Raw genomic sequence first — 24,395 nt, forward strand, 5'->3', positions numbered from 1 at the left:
CATGGCACGCAAGAGGAAGGGGCTTGCCCACAGGCTTTGTAAGCTCTGCCCGTCGGAACGGACGAAACTCACAGGCCTTAGGGGGGAGACGAGGATCCCCCCAAAAGGCAGCGGCCGCCGGACACAGGTGCACCTGTGTCGACAGACCGCTCCAATGGAGGGACACCTCGCAACCCTTCACCGTTCCTCCATCAAGGGTAATGAGGGGGAAAAGCTATTCAGGCAGTTTCTGGCAGAGAAAGATGCTGTTCACCACCTGATAAGCTCTCCATGCATTTCGGGAAAGAAAGGCACTGGGGCGGCGAGCTGAGAACCAGCGCGGCCCGCCCCAAGATACCAAACTCCAGATTCCAACCGAGACTGAACGGGACACGGTGGAGGTTCCACTCGAGCCCGGCAGCCTCGGCGGCCCGTTTCAGCATAGCTGATAATTCTGGATCCGGCTCGGGCAACATTGAACTCCCGGAGGGAGACAATGCAGCCGAGTCATCATCTCCAGAAGTCAGCTCACCCTCTGATGCTGCAATCGGCGTCCTGTCCTCCAGGGGAGCCCCGAGTGAAACCGCTGGCCCACCCATTACAGATGGACCAGCAGAAAACACCGGAGGCTCCAGTGGTTGCAGTGGAAGGGAGGAGTGAGGAGCCCACAGGGAATGGTTACCGGGCGGGACATCCAACACTATCCTCCGGTCACCCATCCCACACAGCACCCGAGGGTGGGGCATGGTAATGGGGACTCGCTCTCCGCGAACGAAGGCGAGTCTCGCCCTCAACACTGCGACAGTCATGTTCCCACAGTGAAAACATGAGCTGTCCACAAAAGCTGTCTCAGCGTGCTGTAAGCCAAACACGTGACACAACAGTTGTGACCATCAGAGAGAGACAGGGAACGACCGCACCCAGAAACGCACGGGCGGAATGACATCTTGAAAAAGACGCAAACGCACCCGTGTTGCTCTTTCAGAAAATAGGACCGTCACCAGTGCCGGAGCACACAGGGAAATGACCGCGGCAACACTGAACAGAGAACTGAAACAGTGAAGCACTCACTTTTCCGCCCTCTAACCAGCCATCAACACACACAAACATTTAGAAATTTGTTGCTGTTAAAACAGCAGTTGAGAGCTCAAAGCTCGCGATCACCGCTGCACTCGCGCTGTAGAACACCAGCACTGGGAGAGTCTTCCTGAAGAACACCGACACACTCGCTCGTTGTAGACAACAGCACTCTCAGAGACATCAAACGATCGGCTCCGAAGCGAAAGGCAACTAGTGCGTGCATCCACTTCCGTATTTATACCCGCGCCGCGGGGGCGGAGTGTGTGATGTGAATCACGCACGCCAATTACATTGGCTCGTTCAATAGTACTCGAAGATGATAGGCTCCCTAGCGTGATCCCATTTCAGTCGCGTCGACTACGTCCGACGTTATCGACTGAAAGGGAACAGGATATTTTTCTGTTGTTCCAGAGTGAAGATTTTGTTTTAAATCCATTAAAAACATGATTCCCCCTAATAATTTTCCATGTTGCCAAAGCAAAACATCTTTACAATAAACTTCATATTTGCATCACTTCCTGTCTTTTATAAAAGAGTTCATGAATACAAAATGCAGCGACTGCACCAGATTAAAATCGATTCATGATGAGTTTGAGACTGATCCGCGAGTCTTTTTGAGTGATTTATTAAAAGAATCGGCGTACTAACACGTTTATCACATTTGTCTATCTAAAGCTTTGAAAATGCCATGATTGGACAGAGAAAAAAAAAGAACGAACGTTGTCAGACGAACCAGACGCAAGCCGAACTGCGAAAACTGGCTGAATGCTTCAGTGAAGTGGTTTGTCCCAGAGACAGTGGAGCACAAAAGTAGTCATTAGTCTTTCAGCGAGTGCGCAGACGTTACCGAGCGGCAAGCCAAACGTCTGTGTCAGCGCTATCTGTCTCTCCCTGTGGACAGACGCTGTGATTGGACAGACCGAAGGCACGAGATGGCACTGGAAACATGATTATACCCACATGTTGCAACAGAGAGAATTAGTTCCAGCTTTTATTCAGTGTTGTCTTTATGATTTACCATCCACTGGAATTGGATCTCAAATATTCCATACTTGAAAAATACAGTTATATAATTGGGAACCTCTATCCCTGTCATGCGAGATGTGTATGAAATACAGCCTCATATACTGGGAGAGAAATGAGCCGATCAATCTTATTTATGGGATCTCGTTCCTCTGACAGAGTGACAGTACTTAACTCCGCCTGATCAATCCCATTGCTGCAGCACGAGCTGATCTCATGGGTTTTATAGGCTGCGGTAAAAGAGACCTGTATTTAAGCACACATCACTGTTTTAGACCGAATCGTTTAAGTGGATGAATCGCTTATTTTCTGAAGTCTCTTGTGAAGCATGCAACTGCTCTCCTGCATTCAAAGATTCACTGTTTTGAATTTTGTTTGTTCATGCCTCATTCATGAATGAGGATCTGCTGATGCACTGAATGTGTGTAGTTCATTCAGTTCTTCATAAGAGTCTTGATTACAAGGTGATAAAGGAGATTGGAGAATTGTGACAGTATAGGATGCAGACGATGATGAAGATACATTATTAAAAAGAACAAAAGGTGGTATTGAACTCTTTTTGTTGCTGTTGTTGTTTTTTTTACTGAATCACTTGGACCATTTATGACCAACAAAAGATAATCTTTGCCACCTACTGGTGTGATGATGCATAAAGCATAAAGGGTAAGTGAACGAATCAGTCAATGCATCTGAATGAGTATTCTCAGTGAATAAATAAAAAAGACACCACTTAGTTTTTTGCTCAAGCTGAAAATATACTTGAGTTTTTACACGTATGCTAGGGTATGCATACAAAGCGCATGACGCACATGTATACATTTACAAATACAATATACAAAAGTACATATACAAAATAATACATTTAGCTTGCACATGTGCCGTGAATTTTGTTGAACTTAGCCCCGTCTTTTCCCTGTGTTTTTAATATTGCTTTGTCCACTATATAGTAAGCAAAAAACAGTATGTAAAAGAGTAGTATCCGAATTCAACTGATGTCGTAGGTTACGTGACAATGACAAATACAAAGTTCTGTCAAGAAACTCTAGATGGCGCAGACTGAGGGGTCATTAACTCAAACTGTTTGCAATCACATTATTTTCTATAGGGCACAGCTGATTGGTTCCTGTTGTATCAGTAGCCAATGAGCTCGCGTGTTCAACCTGCAAATACTTGGTCAGCATTTGCAGTTGCAGTGAGTTTTCAAAAACACTCCACCTTCCCCAGCTCCACTTGTATAGATCTTCTGTGGGTAATTCATGTATGCTGTATTGCACATGCATGTCTTACTTGCTCACAACAGTGTGTCGTGTATCTATTGGCAGTAGCAAGTCTCGGATAAAGTTATTTGCAAAGTAAGTTCTTATTCGAATGTTGTTCTGTCTTAGTATTGCATTAACTGATACTTTTACTTTAGAGTAATGCTTTAGAGTAGTAATAGCTCACCTCTAATCAACAAACCATGTGAGTATGAGGGGGGTTACTTTTATTTTATTTTTTATCCCGAACCCTAATTATGAGTGTTTGTAATAGTATAATGAATTTTGCATTAGCAAACACCGCTAATAACAGTCAAATGCTGTGTGTCAGGGAAATAGATCTCAAATATGCCCCATTGAACTGACACGTTGTTATTCTAAGACACAATCTTGTATAATAAGACCATGTTCAACGCAAAGTATATATTTCGTCGTACAAGCCAGCCGTTACAGTGATGAAGTATCAGGAAGACAAATTACATCTATCTTCATTCCTCTTCTCACAGCTGTATCTCTGTCAGTTTGATAGCTTAATGGCTAGACTCTTTCGGTTAGCTATTTTTTTCCTCCCTGTCCAATTTTACCAGTTTTCATTGACTTTCTCTCTTTTTCTGTTTCTTACTCACTTTTACTGTTTACCTCCAGTCTAAACAAATGTGTAAAAAATGTGTCTTGCTCCCCCTTGTATCCTTTGATACAATCATGCTAGCAGTTAATCCAGTCGTAGCCTGCTAATGTACTACATTATTCCAGCTCAACATATTTCTTTTCACATCTAATCTACATCTCAAGTTAATGTCAGCTGTATTTACTTGTGTTGGCCGTCGTCCTGGGTGGCAGTGGTGTGAATTACAGCGCCTCGTGACACGCGGTATTTCACCGTTACGCTATTTTTATTTGTTGTGTGGTCTGCTAATTGAGCCGTTTAAATGTTTAAGCTACTCTCGCGAGTTTTTTCGCATACCGTGGATTGCGTTGTTGTAGTAAAGCCAATTTTCAAGTTTACGAACAGTCTGTTTGGTGTGTTTTCCCAGTCGTCCAGAGATCGAGTCACGATTGCACTAGCGTTTTGGCCCTGTTTTTGCCGCATATTTATAAATATCTCTGAGAGGATCCAGATGGCCATCAGGGTGGGCTTTGCAAATTCACCCATTTCATGTTGTCAGTACAGTAACAGTTGTGCCGTACTCGCTCCCTTTGTTTCCTAAATAGCTCTATGACTTCAAAGGTCCTCTGTTAACGTCTTAAATATTCAAGCAGCTTGTCATGTCACAGTTGAGTGAATTGAAGTCAGATGCATAAACAGTTTGATGGATTATATCCATACACTGCATTATTCTAATGAAGCAGCTTGTGCATGTGCGTATGTGCGTGTGTGCGTGCGTGTGTGTGTGTGTGTGTGTGTGTGTGTGTTTGTTTTTGTGATTTGTGAGGACACAAATGTGTATAATGACATGGGTATTACACTGGTATTACAACTTGAACGTGATTTGTGAGGACATTTCCTGAGTCCTCATATTTCAAATGGCTTTAAAACATACTAAGCAGTGTTTTATTAAAAATGTAAAAATGCAGAATGTCTCCTGTGACGGGTAGGTTTAGGGATAGGGGCAGTGTATGGGGATAGAATATACAGTTTGTCCAGTATAAAAACCATTACGCCTATGGAATGTCCTCACAAATCACAAAAACAAAGCTGTGTGTGTGTGCGTGTTTGTGTGCGTGCGTGCGTGCGTGCGTGCGTGTGTGTGTGTGTGTGTGTGTGTGTCTGTGTATTGCACATGCATTGTGGTGTTAAATGAAGTGTAAAGTAGAGGTTGCATTAATGCCTTTCCTAGTAAACTTTGCACAATCTCCTCAGCGCCAAATATTTAATTTAGTGAACTAGATTATTTCACTCAATTAATTATCTGAATAAAATGTGAGGTGTGCAAAACTCATCAAACACAATATGATCTCTTCTTTCTTGGTCTGGTGTTTGTAATAATTCTTCTTGATTATGGTTACTCATGTCTGATTGTGTTGATTTGTGTTTACCTGCAGTTCCAAAGAATGATCAGCGAGTTGTGGATAAAGCCAAACTGGCGGTGAAAACATCCGGATTACAGCGCTCCAGTTCGGATGCAGGGAAAGATCGCGGTGAACACCGGAAACCTCCCTCCGGTCTTGTCCGTCCCTCTGCCGGCACCACAAATTCCTTTGGTTACAAGAAAACTGTTCCAACTACCGGCACTGCCACTGTCCTGACACCTGCTGGAGATGCTGTGATTGGGAACAAAACTCCTAAAACCTCTGGTATCCCAGTGAAACCCTCTGCTGGTGGTGTAGTTGGAGGACGAAAGACCAGCCTTGATGTATCCATCTGTGATCAAGGCTTCATGGCTCCGAATGCACGCAGCAACATCCAGTATCGGAGTCTCCCAAGACCCGCTAAGTCCAGCACTTTGAGTCTTACGGGAGGACGGCCGGGTGCTCGCCCCGTCAGCAGCAACATGGACGCTGGTCTGCAGGGTCTGAAAACAGTCCCCACCCCGTCCAGACTGAAGGAACCAGGCAGTGGGAAGAGCTCCCATCGGGCCAGTACAGGAGGATACGGCCCAGTCAACCAGACGGACCGTGAGAAGGAGAAGGCCAAAGCCAAGGCAGTGGCGTCTGACTCTGAGTGTTGTGCAGGAGGATCGCTGAAGAACGGCTCACTGACACCAACACAGAGTGCGCTGGAGCCTCCTTCCAAACTACTGGGACTTCGGCAGCCATCCAGCCTGGGGAAATATTCAGAGCTGCCCTCTCCCAACTCCCAGAGGTGAGAAAAAACTCCTTCACCTAGCTTAAACCTCACATCTGCATTTATTGGCTGGGGTTTGCACTTGTTCTTTCAATGATGGAAAAACAACTGGAATTTGACTACTTGAAATTTTGCAAAATGACAATTCATCTATGCTAATGGTACCACTTTACAATAAGGTTGCATTAGTTAACCTTAGTTAATGTATTAACTAGGGGTGCGCCGATCCGATACTCAGTATCGGTATTGCTCCGATACTAGCAATATTTGCCGGATCGGGTATCGCCAGACGAGACCATCCAAATCCGATCCGATATTGTAGCCTACGAATGTTATTGTTATACAACACAAAAGGCACAAAAACATTATAAAGCACTATAATGTTTCCGTGTACTATATTCCAAGTTTTATGAAGCCATTACATATAGTTTAATGTGAGGTACAGATTTAAATCGTTAAATTAATCTTCACCTGAGTGCTTCCCTCCGCTGCGGCTGTGAGTCATTCTCTGCACTCAAACAGCGCGTCACACTCGGGTAAAACAGTCAACACGATGAAACTCTCTCCAAGATGAGTCAATATTCCTATTATTATACCGTAGATCTGTACATAAAGGTCTATGGTTTGCATAAAAGGACTTTAACGTGCTGGAGTTTCACATTTTACTTTCTACCGGGTGTCTGTTAGATCACAACACAACTGATCAGTGATCACAACACTGGAGTAGAGAGCGATATAATTGCTCTTCACGCGCACATTAACTGAAATTTAAAACTGTTAAAAGGCTCAAACTAATGAATAAATAAAGAAATATATGTATATCTTACTTTTGTGCATTGAACTTTTCAATGCGAAGCGCTGCGCGCCGTGACTCCTTGTTGCTTCGAGCGCATCATTCTGCGCACGGGATGCGCATAAGTGTTTCGTGCCGCTCTGAATTGGAGCCTTTCATATTACAATACTTTTGCGGAATGGCAGTTTATTGATAGCCTCATGGTGCGTTCACACCGGACACGAATAGCGCGTCAGGCGCGAGTGATTTCAATGTTAAGTCAATGCAAAGACGCGTTACGCGCGTAAAAAATTCCTGCGGCGCGAATGAGGCGTAGAGCGCGGCGCGGTAGACGCGAATTAAGCGGCTGGCGCGGTAAGCGCGTTACGCGCGAATGATTTAGTTAGTGCTATTTGTGCATTCACGCGTTTGACGCGAATTCGCGTCTGCCGCCCGAGTTGAAAAATCTGAACCGCGTTAACCAATCCGGAGCCTAGATGCATGCTGCTGTCATGTGGTGAAGTATCTGGAGGCTTCAATAAATTATTTTGTAATATGACTGGTTCTAATGCACAACAAAGCAAATATTTTATCACATAAAACTTGATTTCAATATATGAGACATATTCATTTTGTATTGAATGCTATTTATTCCATATCTAGATATATGAAATATTATTAATGTAAAGACAACCAACATACTGCATAAGTTCGTGTCTGGACAGTGTTGTTCGAGAGAGAGATAAAAATCACAGGACAGATTAATCACTTTTGGAGGCTGGCTCCATTTATCATCAAAACAAAAATAAATGACAGATTAGGTGGATGAGGGCGAGGGTGCTCCTCGCTCCGATGCGGGACAACAGGTCATCAAGCTGGGCGCGGGACAGGCGGAAGTACCGCTGAAAGCCGCCGTCATGGTGAAACTCGCCACACTGGGTTCGCATTCGAAGGGTCTGATGGACACAAATACGGCGACGATTACCCCTACGCCGCCGTTCTGCTCTCCAGAGCAAATACAGAGGGGTGACTCTCCGATGAATGCTCGATCAACATAAAAAAGATGGCCGCCAACGGGTTTCGATTCTGACGCGCGTGTCGCGCGTAAATTTCGCTTCAAACTTTTGTTTTTACGCGCGTCAGTTTCACTCTTGACACGCGAATTAACACAAAGTGGTCAAGCGTCAAACTAGACGCGGTAGACGCGAATTTGACACGCTATTCGCGTCCGGTGTGAACGCACAGTTAGTCGTTCTGTCCAATCTATCATATGTTGCTGCTTCATTAAAAAGTTGCGCTTTAAATTTAAAAATAAATGTCTTTTAATTATATAGTACATATTTTGTCTGTATTGTTTTACAAAGTAAGGAAAATAATGTTTAAGTCAAGCTTTGATGCCTTTAACAAAAGAATCATCACAGTCTCTTCCCCACAGTGAGGCATACAGATACAGTTTATTAGGTAATTTGGCACTGTTTTTTTAATTATTATTTTAGTATTGGATCGGATCGGTATCCGCCAATACTGAGTCCCAGGTATCGGAATCGGTATCGGAGGCAAAAAAGGTGGATCGTGCCACCCCTAGTATTAACTAACATGAACTAACAATGATCAATACATTTGTTACAGTATTTATTAATCTTTGTTAATGTTAGTTAATAAAAATACAGCTGTTCATTGTTTGTTCATGATAGTTCCTAGTGCATTTACTAATGTTAACAAATAAATATATGTTGAAATAAATATTAACTAAGATTAATGAATGCTGTAGAAGTATTGTTCATTCTAGTTTATGTTAACTAATGTTAAATAATGAACCTTATTGAATAGTGTTACACGCTAAAACATAAGGTTTTAATTTTGGTATAATTTTTGAGGGTGGGAATTTTTGAAATTCTGTGACATTTTAGGAGTTTTAGGAGAAGCACTTGGATCTTTTGACTTGCTAACACAAAAAGTTAGCAAGCAGTTTAAATTCTCAAATACTGGCATTTATTGGTTAAAAATTTATTATCATTGTTAATTCAAATTTAAAATTAAATAATTTTGTGAAATTAAATGAGCCTAACATAAAATATAAAGATTCGATTATTAGATTATAAATATTCGACTTTAAAAAATATAAAAAAAATAAATTAAATAAAATAGAAAGGTTACCTTGAGAACTAACTGAAATAATTTTCGATTGAAGAACAAAAAAATTCTCAAATTAAAACTGAAATTAAAATAATTAAAACTAAATATACGTATATATATATATATATATATATATATATATATATATATATATATATATATATATATATATATATTTAAAAAATGAAAGCATATAAATTTAAAAAGATTTCAGCTACAATTAAAACTGAAACTATAAAAAAGGTTAATTAAAAACATTAATAAATACTGAGGTAGTGTATAAATTATATTAAAATAACCTAATGCCAGATAATGATATAAAATTGATTAATAAATTCTTCAATTTTTATTACAATAACAATTTGAAATGTATCTTAAATGTAACTTTTAATATTTTGTTTTCATAAAGAATGACCTATATATATTTATATAGGAGTTTTAGGTGAAGCACTTGGATCTTTTGATCTATATATAATAATAAATATAAAAATAATATATTATTATTATTATTTATTTATTTATTTCGTCACTAACTCACATTTATCATGTCAGTTATTTAGTGTCATTTCTAATATAATTGCTATATCATGGGATCCACAGGCCATCCAGTGCCAGATCTCTGCCCAAACCTGCTCACCTGGACAAAGTCAACTCCAACAGCCTGGACTGTGGGATAATCAATGTGGAGGACCAGCTTCCCCCCAAAGTGCCGCCCTTCTCCAAATTACAGGATCTTTCAGGAATCAGCAGCTCAAACTGTCTGACCCCCAGCCCGGCTCCCATCCTCAATGTCAACTCCTCTGAGTGTTTCTCCAGCGCCACCGTGGGCCGAGGGGGCAGTGCTGGTGGCTCTCCCTCGCTCTACCCCCGCCTCTCCGGGCTTCATCGTAGCATGGAGTCCTTGTCGCTACAGATGAGCGTGTCTCCAGCAGGGGGCAGCGTGACGGAGCCCAGGCCCAGACATGAGGACAGAGGGACGCTCGGTGGCTGGTCAACTGGAAGCCGGGTCTCACTTACTCTCACGACTGACAGGTGAGGCCGTGTCCAGTGATTCATGCACCTACTGTCTGCGTGTTACGTGTCTGAGATCACATGAGCTGTGCTAGTGTAACTCCTAAATGCTGACAAAATTAGCTTTTAGCATATATACTGTACGCATTTAAATTTGACAGTCTTATGCTTTACGGTTAAATAGCCCTTAACTCATCTTCCACTCAATAGTGTATGCATTTTTTTTTTTATTTCAATGAAAGGCTCTCTAGAATGAAAAAAAAAATGAAAAAAAATATATACATACATACATAGTGTATAAAATAATCACATTTATACAGTGTATTTTATTTATGATATTTTTATTTATTATAACATTTTCTTATATTATATTATATTTTATTATATTATATTATATTATATTATATTATATTATATTATATTATATTATATTATATTATATTATATTATATTTAATTACTTTATTTTAGAGGGAAATTTTAAACATCAAGGAATTAGGAATTAATTGTATTTCCCAATAAAGAAATAGGAAAATGTCTCTCTTTAATCACTATAAAAATGTATAAAGTTATTATAATCGGTCATTTAAAACTAAAATAAGAATTAAGAATCATCAGTTGTATTATATTATATTGTATATGATTCAGTTCACTTTTATTTTAAAACAAACAAGAAGACTTTTATGAGTTTATCTACATCACATTTAAAAATAAAGAAATTCCTGTCTCTGGCCTAAAACAGCAGCCCTCCCATGTAAATGAGCATATTGGGTGGCGTGTTCAAAGCAGCGGCTAAAAGCAGCCCAGTCTTCCTGTTACTGGGCTTATTTTCACCACAAGGTTCATGCAGCTCAGTTTTTGTGTGGTCTCCTTTATAAAAACCCACCACAACATTTAGTTAATGCTTTCTTAGTCAGATTAAAAACTGGACAATAGCTCACGGCCTTAATGTTGCTCATTATTTTTATTGGGCCGCCACAGAGCTGAAGGGCTAATGGGGGTTATGTGTCTGAGGCAGGAAGTCTATCATTTGTTTAATTTGCAGTGACTCTAATACCGTTTCTATTCGGCAACTCATCTCTCTCCATTACAGCTCTTATCCATTGCTCTCTTTATCCATTTCTTCACTATGGAGTTATTAATGAAGACTCAGCTCTATCTGTTCCTCAAAACTGTGTCTATGGACAGAGCAGAGCAGTTTGTGATCAAAAAAATATTTTGACATGTTGTTAGGAAAATAGTACTAGGGAGTAGTAGTGCCACAATGGTATAGCATTCTATGGGTGGTTGCAAGCCCATTTCTTTGGTGTTTTAGCAGTTGATAGCAGGTTGCAATTTGATTACTAGGGCATTGCTAGGGTGTGTTAGCATGTTGCTATAAAGTTGCTAGGCTGTTGATGTGGTGTACTAAGTTTAATGATATTTCTCCACCTCTTTAGTTGACTGCCATGCAAAAATCATGTCTAGATCATGTCTAAAAGCTCACCTCTCCTCAATGACCCTGTTTACTCCTAGTGTTAAGATGCGTTTTGGTGAATCAGATCACAAGTAGACGTGGGAGACAAATTCCTGTTTACAATCTGCCTCTATTGTCCACTTTCAACCACTTCTGTTCTGATTTCTTCGAGGGGAGGGTCTATGGGTTGGGAAATGTATATTATATTCTTTCGATATAATGGACATAATAAGCTTGCGCAATTTACATATGAACATGAAAACATGAACAACGGAAAAACACACGGAGAGCTGCAGCTGCTATTGAAAAACTTAGCTTTAGTTTCTGCTCTGATAGCGGCAAGAGCAACCTAATGCTGTGTGTGTGTGTGTGTGTGTGTGTGTGTGTGTGTGTGTGTGTGTGTGTGTGTGTGTGTGTGTGTGTGTGTGTGTGTGTGTGTGTGTGTGTGTGTGTGTGTGTGTGTGTGTGTGTGTGTGTGTGTGTGTGTGTGTGTGTGTGTGTGTGTTAGAAATCAGGAATGGTGAAAGAACATTGTGCTTGGTATGTTTTTCATCTTCAAACTAAACTTGGGTCTTCAGCCGACAGTTTAAGTCTTGTGAGATTGCTTCTCATAATGTTACTCATTAGGTCAGTATGCGGAGAGAAGGCGGTCTTTTGTGGCTGTTTGAACACATTCGTCCCCATGAGCGTTTACACTACGAAAGCAATCCGGTCTAATATGTTTTCAACTACCTCTGGAAAAGGTGGAAAGTCGACAAGCTCAAAGCGTTTTGGACCCGTTTTAGTTTTTAGCGTAGTCCACTTGTGATCCGACCGATTATAACACATCTTAATACCAGGTGTAAACAGGGACAATAAGTCACATGATTTGGGAATCATTCATAGGTTTAGCACAACCGGTTCAGGGCAATTTACACACTGAAGTTTAATACTTAGTGTCAAGTAATCTTACAACACAGAGGCACACCACAGCATTTATATTCATACAGCACTTTTGTACTCAGATAACATGCACCCAAAATTCAAAGCAGAAAAATTGCCTATTATGTTAACACTCAGATTATATCTCTTCTAATTATCCCCCTGGCTGAACTACTAATTGTTAATTTTGTTTTACAAATTTCTGTGATCTATTTTTGGTGTGTGATCTCTTCATTTCCATGCATAAGCGTCCTGTCATTTGAATAATGCTCTTTTTCTCTCTTTTTTTTTCTTTTTTCAGCTCACAACGGGACAGAAATACTCTCCCAAAGAAAGGCTTAAGGTACTGTTCATTTAACTTTACCTCTTAATGGGGCAAACGGTTTGATCCAATGCAGTAAATCCATGAAACTAATGTCACACCCCCATTTCCCATCAGCCAGCACATCTCCTTGCAGGCTGAGGAGGACAACAAAGAGAGACGCCACTCACACACCATCATGAGCTTGACGGAGACGACCAGTCCACCACAGTTCCCTTCACCCATACTGACAGCAAAGATGCCACTGACAAGCATCAGTAAGTGTCTGCACACTTCTACAGCATTAACTCATCCTTCCTTCGTGTCCTGTAGCAAATCCTTCCCTCGCGGGTCAAAATGACCCGAAGCCCTAACATTATACTTAATTGTCTTTGTTCCAGAAAGCTTATTTTATTTCATTTTGATCATATATATATATATATATATATATATATATATATATATATATATATTATTTTGTCAATGCAATTGATTTAGGAGATTTTTTTCTTTTATTTGATCTTATTTACCTTTGAATTACTAGATTTCATCAATAAATAATAAGTAAATAGTAATTTAGTAATTTAAGGACATTCCTCAAATTCAAATTCCTCAAACTTAAATTCAAAATAATTTCATGCATAATCCTTTTAATTCAGCTCAAAATATCTTAAATTTGGTGTCTTTGCCAACATCTTGTGGGAAAAAAAATCATATAACATGATATTTCATGACTCAAGCCACTAGATGGCCTTATAACTCTTTTTGGAGCAAATGAGCCGTTCCGCTGGGTCCTAAAGTCATTTTTTCTTCAGTTTGCATTCAGAGACATTATCTAGACATAATAAAATAATGTTTTGGTAAAGTTTTAGCATTTCTAGTTTGAATTTTGAGCATTTTTAGGTGTTGCTATGTGTACTAAAGCATTCCTCGCATACCATTCATTCCTAAGGGGGTCAAAAAAATTTCAAGCACAAAACTCCTCGAATCCATTCAATTTTATTTTTCATTTTGTGGATTCGTGGTTCAATTGCGACAAAAGTCCTAGGGTCTTGGACCCCTCCGATGAACTGTCAATTTAACAAAAAAAATATATATATACAAAAATATTCCGGGTCAAAATGACCCGAGGGAAGGATGAGGGTGAACTCTGATGATATGAGTGAAACTGGATTATTCTGTGGGAAATAATGAAAGGCGGGACTTGATTTTCTTTCCACCAGGATTCAGTTTGCTCATGAAAAAGATATATACTGTATATTAAGTTAATAAGGTTCATTTTGATTCCTGTTTTGCATCCCTGTTTGCTTTAAATCGGCATGAAACGGAAGTTGCGATAGGCTTTTCTTCCCTATTGTGACGTATATCTGAGCGAAACAGCTTCTCAAACAAGAACAAATGTAGGGTGAGGCTTCATTTTATCCATGGGGAATTGATTGGATGGTTGTGGTATGCTATTGGTGGATATCATGTGAGTGACAGGTTATTGTCCCGCCCTCACACCAGTAAACAGTCCATCAGAGAAGAGAAGAGATGCTGCAAGAGGGAGGGCAAGTTATTTTGATTAAAGATTACAAGCCACATTAATTAAAAATAATAACAATATGCACGGATAAATCATGTAGAATAAACTTAATAAATAAATGTTCCAATATTGCATAAAAAGATGCATCCCCACCAGGCAACATGCAGGACACCTTTCTCCACTGTGCCTGATTTATATCATATATAAACACTGGCTCCCTCTGTTGTCTGTTATGTGCAGTGACACCCAGCTCCACCTCAGGAACGCCAAGGATGACCAGATCCAACAGCATTCCCACTCAAGAGGCCAGTTTTGATCTGTATCAGTCCTCACCGCTGGGCAGCACCCTATCACTCGCCGAGCGGCCCAAGAGCATGATCCGATCCGGCTCCTTCAGAGACAGAGATCCCGGTGATGACGGTGAGACTTTGGGTTGTATGGTTCAGTCTACATGAGGGCATACTTTGGATCTCAGAAGGGACAAAACATTAGCATTGTCCCTTTAAGTAGTAAAGCCGTTTTTTTTTTTAACGTTTTTTACGTATGCACAGTTGTACACACAGCCTGTCAAAGTATACTCTTCCAGGCTGTGTCCGAAAGGTTATAATTACTGCCTTCGGAGGATTCATTCCAAAGTAGGGAGGTCTGAATTCAGTGTTAGCTTCACTTCCTGTCTCCTGAGGTATCTTCGTCTGATTGATTTTTGAAGGAGGCAGCACAGATGTATCCTTCGCTGCCTTTGATATCCCACAATCCCGGGCTTTCCATTCTGTGACAGTTGAGCCAGAAAATAAATAAATAAAGATTGTGTCTGAAAGTTGCGGTTGCTGGTCAGTAAATGTATGTTATTGACCAACATTTTCCATTTCTGATGTCATTTCTAACGAGAAATTACTATTGCAGTAATTAAATATTCGCTTAGTTTTCACCAAATCTCTCTCTATTTTGCGCTAGATCATTAAACCATTACGCTGCCTCAAATTCGCGAAAAGAATACAGTACGCATACCCTAGTGTACGCATAAAAAGTTAAAGGAATAGTTTAAAATTAAAAATTAAAATTCTCTCATCATTCACTTTCAAGTGGTCCATCAACTGTTTGGTTACCGACATTCTTCAAAATATCTTCCTTTGTGTTCATTCAAAAATAAACTCATACAGGTTTGAAACAACTTGAGGGTGAGTAAATAATGACAGAATTTTAATTTTTAACTGTACTATTCCTTTAAGTATACTTTGGTCTTAAGTGTACTTTAAGTTCCTTTTGATCAAAGCATCTACTAAATTACTTAAGCATTTTCTAACTATGTATTTAAAATCACACTTGTTCTCTTTCTGTCTCTCTTTGTCCTGCTGCAGTTCATGGCTCAGTGCTCTCACTGGTGTCTAATGCCTCCTCCAGCTACTCCTCGGTAAGTATCCCAGCACTTTTCCCCCCAGAACACGTGTCATACGGCGCTAGACTCTCACGAGTGCGGCTCGGTCTGCTCCTGCTGATTTATTAGACCCTCACAGCAGGGACGCTAGTAGAAGCTTTCTCTGCTTTCCTTACTGAAAATGGAGTTGTTACTTGAACTGCTGCACATGACATAGGTGCTGATGTGATCTATTGGTTCAATGAAGAACTGTCCTGTTTTTGTACAAAAAAACAAACAAAACTGATTTACGCAGTAGTATAAGCAACTTAAGTAAAATATGTATTTCATTTACTGATTCACTCATAAGAATTAGCCCTACTACTTATTCTCAGCTAATTAACCCAATTGGCCTATAAATAGTGAAATAATTTATCATTTCTTTATTAAAAACAAAATGCATTTGATGCCATTCCTATCTAGGGCTGCACAGGTAATTGAATAAAATTAATCTAAATCAAAATCAAGTCTAGAATTTAATGTTATTTTTAGTTTTTAGCTTATATTTATCTATCTTTATTATATTACATTCAAAAGACCAATGTTGTCAAAATAATTTGACCAAATCGTGCAGCCCTGTTCCTGTCTTAGATCTTTTTCATTTGAATGAGTGTTTTTTCATCACTATTGACTTCCATTTATTCAGCTTCTTACTGTCTCTCTGCCGTTCTTTTCTTCCGTGCAATCTCTCAGGCGGAGGAGAGAATTCAGGGCGAGGTGAGTGTCTGTCTCTCTCGGATTTTCCCTCTCCGTCATCCAGAAGTTAAAGATAATCATATGTATACCGTAACCTGTTTTTGTAATACATGTTCTCAGAGATCATAACAGCTAACGTCAGCTAATGTCAGGTGCTGCTCAATGGCACAGCATTTTAAGTGCCCCTATTATGCTTTTTCGAATACTGCCTTTCATGTAGTTTATAATGTAGCTGTTTGTGAATGTTAAAGGTCTGCAAAGTTTTAAAAATCAAAGTGCAACAACAAATAAAGTTATTGTTTCCTAAAAGAATGAATTGATTCTGAACTGCCTGAAACGAGTCGTCAGTAATTCCAGTCTTACTTCCTGTTACATGCATGCGTAACAATGTAACAAATTTGCATAATGGCAGTCTATGGTCTTCATTGGCTGCCCGTGAACAATGTCTACTTTGACCGAATTCATGAAACATGAATTGTAGCTGAGACTGGAAGAGTTTGGTTCCCTTTCAGTCGATAACGTCGGACGTAGTCGACGCCGACTGAAATGGGATCTCGCTAGAGAGCCTGTCTTCTTCGAGTACTATTGAACGAGCCAATGTAATTGGCGTGCGTGATTCGCATCACACACTCCGCCCCCGCGGCGCGGGTATAAATACGGAAGTGGATGCACGCACTAGTTGCCTTTCGCTTCGGAGCCGATCGTTTGATGTCTCTGAGAGTGCTGTTGTCTACAACGAGCGAGTGTGTCGGTGTTCTTCAGGAAGACTCTCCCAGTGCTGGTGTTCTACAGCACGAGTGCAGCGGTGATCGCGAGCTTTGAGCTCTCAACTGCTGTTTTAACAGCAACAAATTTCTAAATGTTTGTGTGTGTTGATGGCTGGTTAGAGGGCGGAAAAGTGAGTGCTTCACTGTTTCAGTTCTCTGTTCAGTGTTGCCGCGGTCATTCCCCTGTGTGCTCCGGCACTGGTGACGGTCCTATTTTCTGAAAGAGCAACACGGGTGCGTTTGCGTCTTTTTCAAGATGTCATGCCGCCCGTGCGTTTCTGGGTGCGGTCGTTCCCTGTCTCTCTCTGATGGTCACAACTGTTGTGTCACGTGTTTGGCTTACAGCACGCTGAGACAGCTTTTGTGGACAGCTCATGTTTTCACTGTGGGAACATGACTGTCGCAGTGTTGAGGGCGAGACTCGCCTTCGTTCGCGGAGAGCGAGTCCCCATTACCATGCCCCACCCTCGGGTGCTGTGTGGGATGGGTGACCGGAGGATAGTGTTGGATGTCCCGCCCGGTAACCATTCCCTGTGGGCTCCTCACTCCTCCCTTCCACTGCAACCACTGGAGCCTCCTGTGTTGTCTGCTGGTCCATCTGTAATGGGTGGGCCAGCGGTTTCACTCGGGGCTCCCCTGGAGGACAGGACGCCGATTGCAGCATCGGAGGGTGAGCTGACTTCTAGAGATGATGACTCGGCTGCATTGTCTCCCTCCGGGAGTTCAATGTTGCCCGAGCCGGATCCAGAATTATCAGCTATGCTGAAACGGGCCGCCGAGGCTGCCGGGCTCGAGTGGAACCTCCACCGTGTCCCGTTCAGTCTCGGTTGGAATCTGGAGTTTGGTATCTTGGGGCGGGCCGCGCTGGTTCTCAGCTCGCCGCCCCAGTGCCTCTCTTTCCCGAAATGCATGGAGAGCTTATCAGGTGGTGAACAGCATCTTTCTCTGGCAGAAACTGCCTGACTAGCTTTTCCCCCTCATTACCCTTGATGGAGGAACGGTGAAGGGTTGCGAGGTGTCCCTCCATTGGAGCGGTCTGTCGACACAGGTGCACCTGTGTCCGGCGGCCGCTGCCTTTTGGGGGGATCCTCGTCTCCCCCCTAAGGCCTGTGAGTTTCGTCTGTTCCGACGGGCAGAGCTTACAAAGCCTGTGGGCAAGCCCCTTCCTCTTGCGTGCCATGGCGTTGCTGCAGGCTAGGGCACCCATGGCATGCACGAGGGTAATCCAGACCGTGCGCTCATAGGTGAGCACCGCACTCCATCTGACCTCACCCTCCGGGGTACGGGTGTCGTAGCGTGCGTGATCGGTCTGGCGATGTCCACCTTGGTGGTCCAGTAGCGCCTTCGTTGGCTCAGCCTGGTTGGTATGGCGGATGCGGACAAGGTTCGGTTCCTGGTCTCCCCAATTTCCCAGGTTGGGCTGGTCGGCGACGCGGTGGAGAACTGCATCAAACAGTTCTCTGCCGCTCAAGCGCAGACGGAGGTCATCCGGCACATCCTGCCCCGGTGGCCAGCTGCTGCCTCCACCCGCCGCCGGTGGCAGCTCCTCCGCCTGCTCGTCGCCGTGGGCGTTCTCCGGCCGCCGCTCCTGCTGGCCCTCCGCAGCAGCCTCCACCCAGGCCTCAGCATGGAGCTGGCCGCAGTAGAGACACCCAGCCCGCTCCAGGCGCTGCCAAGCCAGGTGGCAAGCGACAGCGAAAGCATTCCGGAGCGGGCCGCCCAGGAATGGATGAGATGCTCTTGGAGTGGCACGATCACTCCCTCCCCCCGGGTGAGGGCCGGGTGGAGCCTTTGTTTGTGTGTGTGTCTGTTCCGCCGCTGGCTCCCTAAAAAAAAAAAAAAGAAAAAGCGGAGCAAGCGGTACCCACACTTCAAAGAGAGAGCAATTTCATCTGTTCCTGGGTCCCAAGAGGGCCAGTCTGGCGGGTGTGACCCTGTATAGCCTTACACCCCTCAGCTCCCCCTTGGTCGCCAGCAGGCAGCTTGGTGCGTTCGAGGACCCGGTCATCCGCCTTCTCACGCGCCCCCTGCCGCTTGTGGAGACAGGTAAGTGTTGCACAGCACACTAACACCACTCTCTCTACTTTGCTGCCCCACCTCAGGCTCGGCTACCCCGCTCAAGTCAGTGATAGTCATCACATTAGGTGTTGAGCAGACGTGCTCCTGAAAATTCAGTGATATTCATCACACCGAGTGTTGAGCAGTGCTCCTGACTTGTGCGTGCTTATCTTATCCTGCTGGCGAAGGATTTGATATAGCCGCTCCTCCAGCCGGTACGAAGGCCAGTTGTAAACTCGTTCTTCGTGCAACTAGGGGGTGGGTCGTGACCATCTTGGCCCAAGATTGGTCTGCAGCTTTGACCTGAAAGACAGGTGCTTCAGATCTCTACCTCCCGCACCGCAGGCCATCCTGTGTGTTGCGTCTAAGGGTGGAGTATCAGTACAGTGTCCTTCCCCTCGAGTGCTCCAGAGCCTGTTGGGTCGTCAGGTCAACTGGAAGAGAGTAGTCTCGCCCACGGGCTGAGTATCTCTTTCTTAGTTTTGGAGAGGTACTCGGTCCAACATGTCTCTCCAATGAGAATGTGTTCAGCTGGTGTTGAAGTGAGAAAGGGTCCCACTGAAAGAACTTTCAGAGGCTCCTGGGGTATATGGTAGTCGCAGCCTTTGGCTTCCTCCATATGTGACCGCTTCAGCGCTAGCTTCACGATCGAGTCCCGAGGTGACCGTGGCAGAGCAGCTCACCCTGTGTGACTATAGTTCACCCCGGTCTGCTGCCAAACCCTCTTCAACAGAGGGGCCATGTATAAAGGGCGTGTTTTAACGGGGGCCTGGGCGACCCCCGACTACACGGGCATTTGTGCCTCGAGTTGTTAGACATTGCGACCGTTGCGCAAGCTTCCCCTGCATGTCACAAACTCACCCGTCACCTCCTCCTTGGAGTCAGACGCTTCTGAGGGCGCCTTGTTCCACTCCTCCCGCTTACTCAATCGTGCCGCCATCGAGCCTCACGACAGTTATAGCCAGGGCAAGTGGAGACTCCATCCCCTGGGTCCGGCTGGGTCATGACCATTCCGGGGCCGCTCAGTTGCCCCCCCGGTTTTATTTTTCCGAACCAGTGTTTGGGTAAACCGAGCGGACTACCCTTGGACAAACACTGGGTCTCAGCTGCCCCAGGGGCCCGCAGAAATGCGTTTAACCCCAGTGAGCCTTCTAAAAGTGACTGCGACTCATGGTCGCCTTGCGCCTGCAAGTCAGTGAAATTATCACTCTTCATGTTGAGCAGAATTGCTCCTGAAACTCAGTGAAGTTCATCGCACTCAGGTGTTGAGCAGCAATGCTCCTGTAGCTCTGTGAGTTCATCACAGGTAGCTCAGTGAATTCTTCACACGCAGTGCTGAGCAGAAATGCTCCTGGTGCTCAGTGAAGTTCTTCGCACTCAAGTGTTGAGCAGAAATGCTCCTGCAGCTCAGTGAGTTTATCACACTCAGGTGTTGAGCAGTAATGCTCCTGAAGCTCAGTGAACTTGTCACACTCAAGTGCTGAGCAGAAATGCTCCTGTCGTTCAGTGAAGTTCTTCGCACTCAAGTGTTGAGCAGAAATGCTCCTGAAGCTCGGTGAGTTTATCACACTCAGGTGTTGAGCAGGAATGCTCCTGAAGCTCAGTGAACTTGTCACACCCAAGTGCTGAGCAGAAAATGCTCCTGAAGCCCAGTGATCTTCACATGTTGTGTTGAGCAATGCTCCTGTCTTTTGCGCCCGTCGCTTGCACCTACGTGCCAAGTCAGGAGAGGAACAGGTCTTCATAGTTGCCCCTTATTGGCCCAACTAGACCTGGTTCCCTTCAACAGCCTTCCTGACTTCCCCTGAAAACTCTTTCGGGGACGGGGCACGATGGCACACGCGTTCTTCCCCCGGAGATTCCGGGCGGTCTTACATCTGAACGCGGAGGTTCAGGTGACTATCACAAGAACATGTGATAGTTACCATCACTTCTGCGAGCACCCCCTAGAATTGGGTAGCGTGCTTACGCCTTTAGAAGTGGAACCTAGTCGTTGAGTGCGTCTTCTCTCCAGAGGAGATCCTGAAAGCTTTCGATCACTTCAGTGCTCTCTTTCCTGGAAAATGGGTTGCAGTGGGCTGTTTTCCTAAATCACCCTCAAAATGATGTTGCCTCGGTGTTTAAACGACGCTCATCGTGTTGCAGAAGTATGCAGAAGCACGTTCTGATCGTCAGGTTCCTGAGGAGCAAGGTCTTGTAAATCCTTGTGTCCCTCTTTATCCTCTTGGGCCTTGTCCCTGGTGCGACTGCACTGCAGAGACCGCCCCTGAGCCACTGCAGGCAGTGAGTTAAAAATTCTGTTATATCAGTTCTCCTGCTCGCGTGGTCTCTACTAGAGGGTAGGGACTTGCTCGCTTTCGGTCAACGTATTGTGCCTGGAGTCTGGGCCGGCTAACTCTCACAAGCTGAGACCCCGGCTCGGATTGTGCCCAAGGTTCCTACCTCTCCCGTAATAGGAGCAGGTGGTGAGCCTGCAAGCGCTGCCCTGGAGGAGGCAGATCCAGCCCTGGCTTCTCTGTCCGTTCGCTTGGACGTGTACAGAATGCAAGTCATAGACCTCAGACCAGCTCTTCAAATATCTGTTGGAATTCAGCAGAGAGGGAAGGCTGTTTCCATGCAAAGTTGCACTTAGTGCTTGCCTTCATTTCGGCAAAGATCCGAGATGCAACATGTCCACTTAGGTGTTGAGCTCCTCTATGATGAGTGTAAAGTGCTCCGCCTGGGCGTTGACGATATACTTTGCTAAACAGATTCTAGAGTTGGGGGCTGGACGACACCTAGTTGAACCGCTGCTTCCCGTGGGCTCCCTTCTCATGAAGCCAGTTTCACCGTGAGCCCGGTTCAAGTGTTGGCTTGCTGCGCCATTCCCCTCCTATGGACTGGATACGTGCGCCTTTCTACTCCAGTTGAGTTCCCTTAAAATTGAACCCTGTTGAGTTCCTCCACACCCCTCCGACGTCGGACGTGCGGAACGTCTGGTGTTAGGCCTACCACTCGTAAGCAGTGTGGAACCTGTGTTAGGCTGGGTCCATATGTTGCGGTCCCTTCGGTGACCCCATATGTGTATTCTTCCACGATACGGCTCCCTGCGGTGAGCCCGTGTCTTCCCTCGGCAGAGTCTCTCTGCCGTCACTGTCCGGTGTGTCTCCCCCCGTCTTAGGCTGGAGCCACCCCAGTGACATTCCATATGTTAGACTGCCCGGTTTCCGCCCAGTTCATATGTGTATTCTCCACATTACCTCCCTCGGGTTGGATGTGGCTTCCGCAGCGTCCCTTACTTCCAACGTACGGGGAACGCTTTCCCAGTGGTCCTGTAGGAACAGCAGTGACTTCCCTGGCCTAAGCCCTGTCCTTCCCCGCCGTAAGTTTGCGGGGGCATCAGGAGGCTTTGGTTTAGGCACTGGAAGGTGGCAGCGTTAGTGGCGTGTTCAATGGTTGATCCCATTTCAGTCGGCGTCGACTACGTCCGACGTTATCGACTGAAAGGGAACGTCCTGGTTGCGTATGCAACCCACCGTTCCCTGAAGGAGGGAACGGAGGACGTAGTCCCCTTGCACTACCGCTGGACCACCGCTGACCCCGGGTTACTCTCGGCTCCTCAGCGAAAAGCAACTAGTGCGTGCATCCACTTCCGTATTTATACCCGCGCCGCGGGGGCGGAGTGTGTGATGCGAATCACGCACGCCAATTACATTGGCTCGTTCAATAGTACTCGAAGAAGACAGGCTCTCTAGCGAGATCCCATTTCAGTCGGCGTCGACTACGTCCTCCGTTCCCTCCTTCAGGGAACGGTGGGTTGCATACGCAACCAGGACGTTTGTGTTGTTGACATTTCGAGTCACTTTCACAACAAACTAGATAATCTGACCAATCAGAGCAGAGTATACCAATCACAACAGACTGGGCAATCTGACCAATCAGAGCATAGTAGACCAATCACAACAGACTGGGCCATCTGACCAATCAGAGCGGAGTAGACCAATCACAACAGACTGGGTCATCTGACCAAACAGAGCGGAGTAGACCAATCACAACAGACTGGGTCATCTGACCAATCAGAGCAGAGTAGACCAATCACAACAGACTGAGAGTCCAGAGTCATCATTGGATGCCTGTAAACCTATTGTAGAAGACCTAAAAAATGGGAACCTTTAAAATAGCATAATTTGGGCATTTTAATAACTAACATAGCACTAATTTATAGCCATTAACTGCCATTAGCTGTTCAGAATGGTGTTGTGCGATTTCTCTGCTGTGTTTTTGTCAAGTGATGTTTCATTCAATCATTCAGTGAAATGAGTAGCTAACCACTTGTTGGTACTCATAATTTCTTCCATGTTCTGTGTTTAATAACTGTAATGTGAAGGCATATTCACATCAGATGGGAACACAACAGAAAGAAATATTCAAAAGCTGATCATGACATCGGATATCTAAACAAAGTCTAAACATTTATTCAGCATCCAAACAATTCAGAAAATGACCTTGCTTCAGAAAAAAAGGTTAAGTTTAAATAGTTTAATTGCAATAAATTGCTAAATTGTTGTCATTTTATATATTAAATCAGATATATTTCATTTATGTTAATGAAAATAATGATAATAAAATATTTAGGATCCAATTTTTTTTTTTTTTTAAATCCTTTCAAATTAAAAAAAAAAAAGTATTGTAATCTGATATTTCAGATTTGACACATTGCATTGTCTAGTTTTAGTATATTGATGATGTCATGATGATAATATTTTATTTTCCTGGTGGGAATATGCCTTTACTGTTTCATGAGTCTGTCTACTTGATCTATGGATGCAAAAGGAATGTATCACCAAGTTACTTTTTTTTTCCTGGAAAAAAATGCACTTGGTGAAGTTTTGCATTCCAAGCCTAATGGCTTGAAGTGAGTCTGATTACTCACTGTGTGTGTTGTTCTGGTCTGGTGTGCATCATAGTATGTGGATATACTAACCATTTGTCTTTTTGTTACCTTCAGTTGCATGTATAGAATTTATCAGCCCATTCCATGTAGAGATAACATAAACAGTCACAGTTGTTATTGGGAGAGCTAAATATCATCTCTCTCAGTTTTCCAGCAGCTGCGGCGAGCTGAAATTCCTGGAGCTTCATCGGCTCATTCTGACGTTAATACTTTAATTTAGGAAAAACAATTTAGAATTTATGTCAAAGTAAATAATGTAATCATTTAGAGGAATAGTTCACCC

General features: G+C 43.6%; 1 protein-coding gene across 4 annotated transcripts in view; it reads left to right on the forward strand.

The window, feature by feature from the left end:
• The window catches only part of nav1a (neuron navigator 1a), a 151,701-nt gene that overhangs the window by 109,151 nt on the left and 18,155 nt on the right, over positions 1 to 24,395 (forward strand). For 2 of the 4 annotated variants that reach the window (XM_077204731.1, XM_077204729.1), the window contains exons 9-15: positions 5,382 to 6,141; positions 9,632 to 10,063; positions 12,720 to 12,761; positions 12,858 to 12,997; positions 14,485 to 14,664; positions 15,603 to 15,655; positions 16,352 to 16,375. In XM_077204731.1, coding sequence (XP_077060846.1) covers positions 5,382 to 6,141; positions 9,632 to 10,063; positions 12,720 to 12,761; positions 12,858 to 12,997; positions 14,485 to 14,664; positions 15,603 to 15,655; positions 16,352 to 16,375 — 1,631 coding nt within the window. The remainder of the gene's footprint in view (positions 1 to 5,381; positions 6,142 to 9,631; positions 10,064 to 12,719; positions 12,762 to 12,857; positions 12,998 to 14,484; positions 14,665 to 15,602; positions 15,656 to 16,351; positions 16,376 to 24,395) is intronic. The other 2 variants (XM_077204732.1, XM_077204730.1) reach the window with 1 other exon arrangement.

The sequence above is a fragment of the Siphateles boraxobius genome, unplaced genomic scaffold, assembly GCF_051911475.1.
Source record: "Siphateles boraxobius isolate OS27281-9 unplaced genomic scaffold, OSU_SipBor_1 50, whole genome shotgun sequence".
Taxonomy (NCBI): domain Eukaryota; kingdom Metazoa; phylum Chordata; class Actinopteri; order Cypriniformes; family Leuciscidae; genus Siphateles; species Siphateles boraxobius.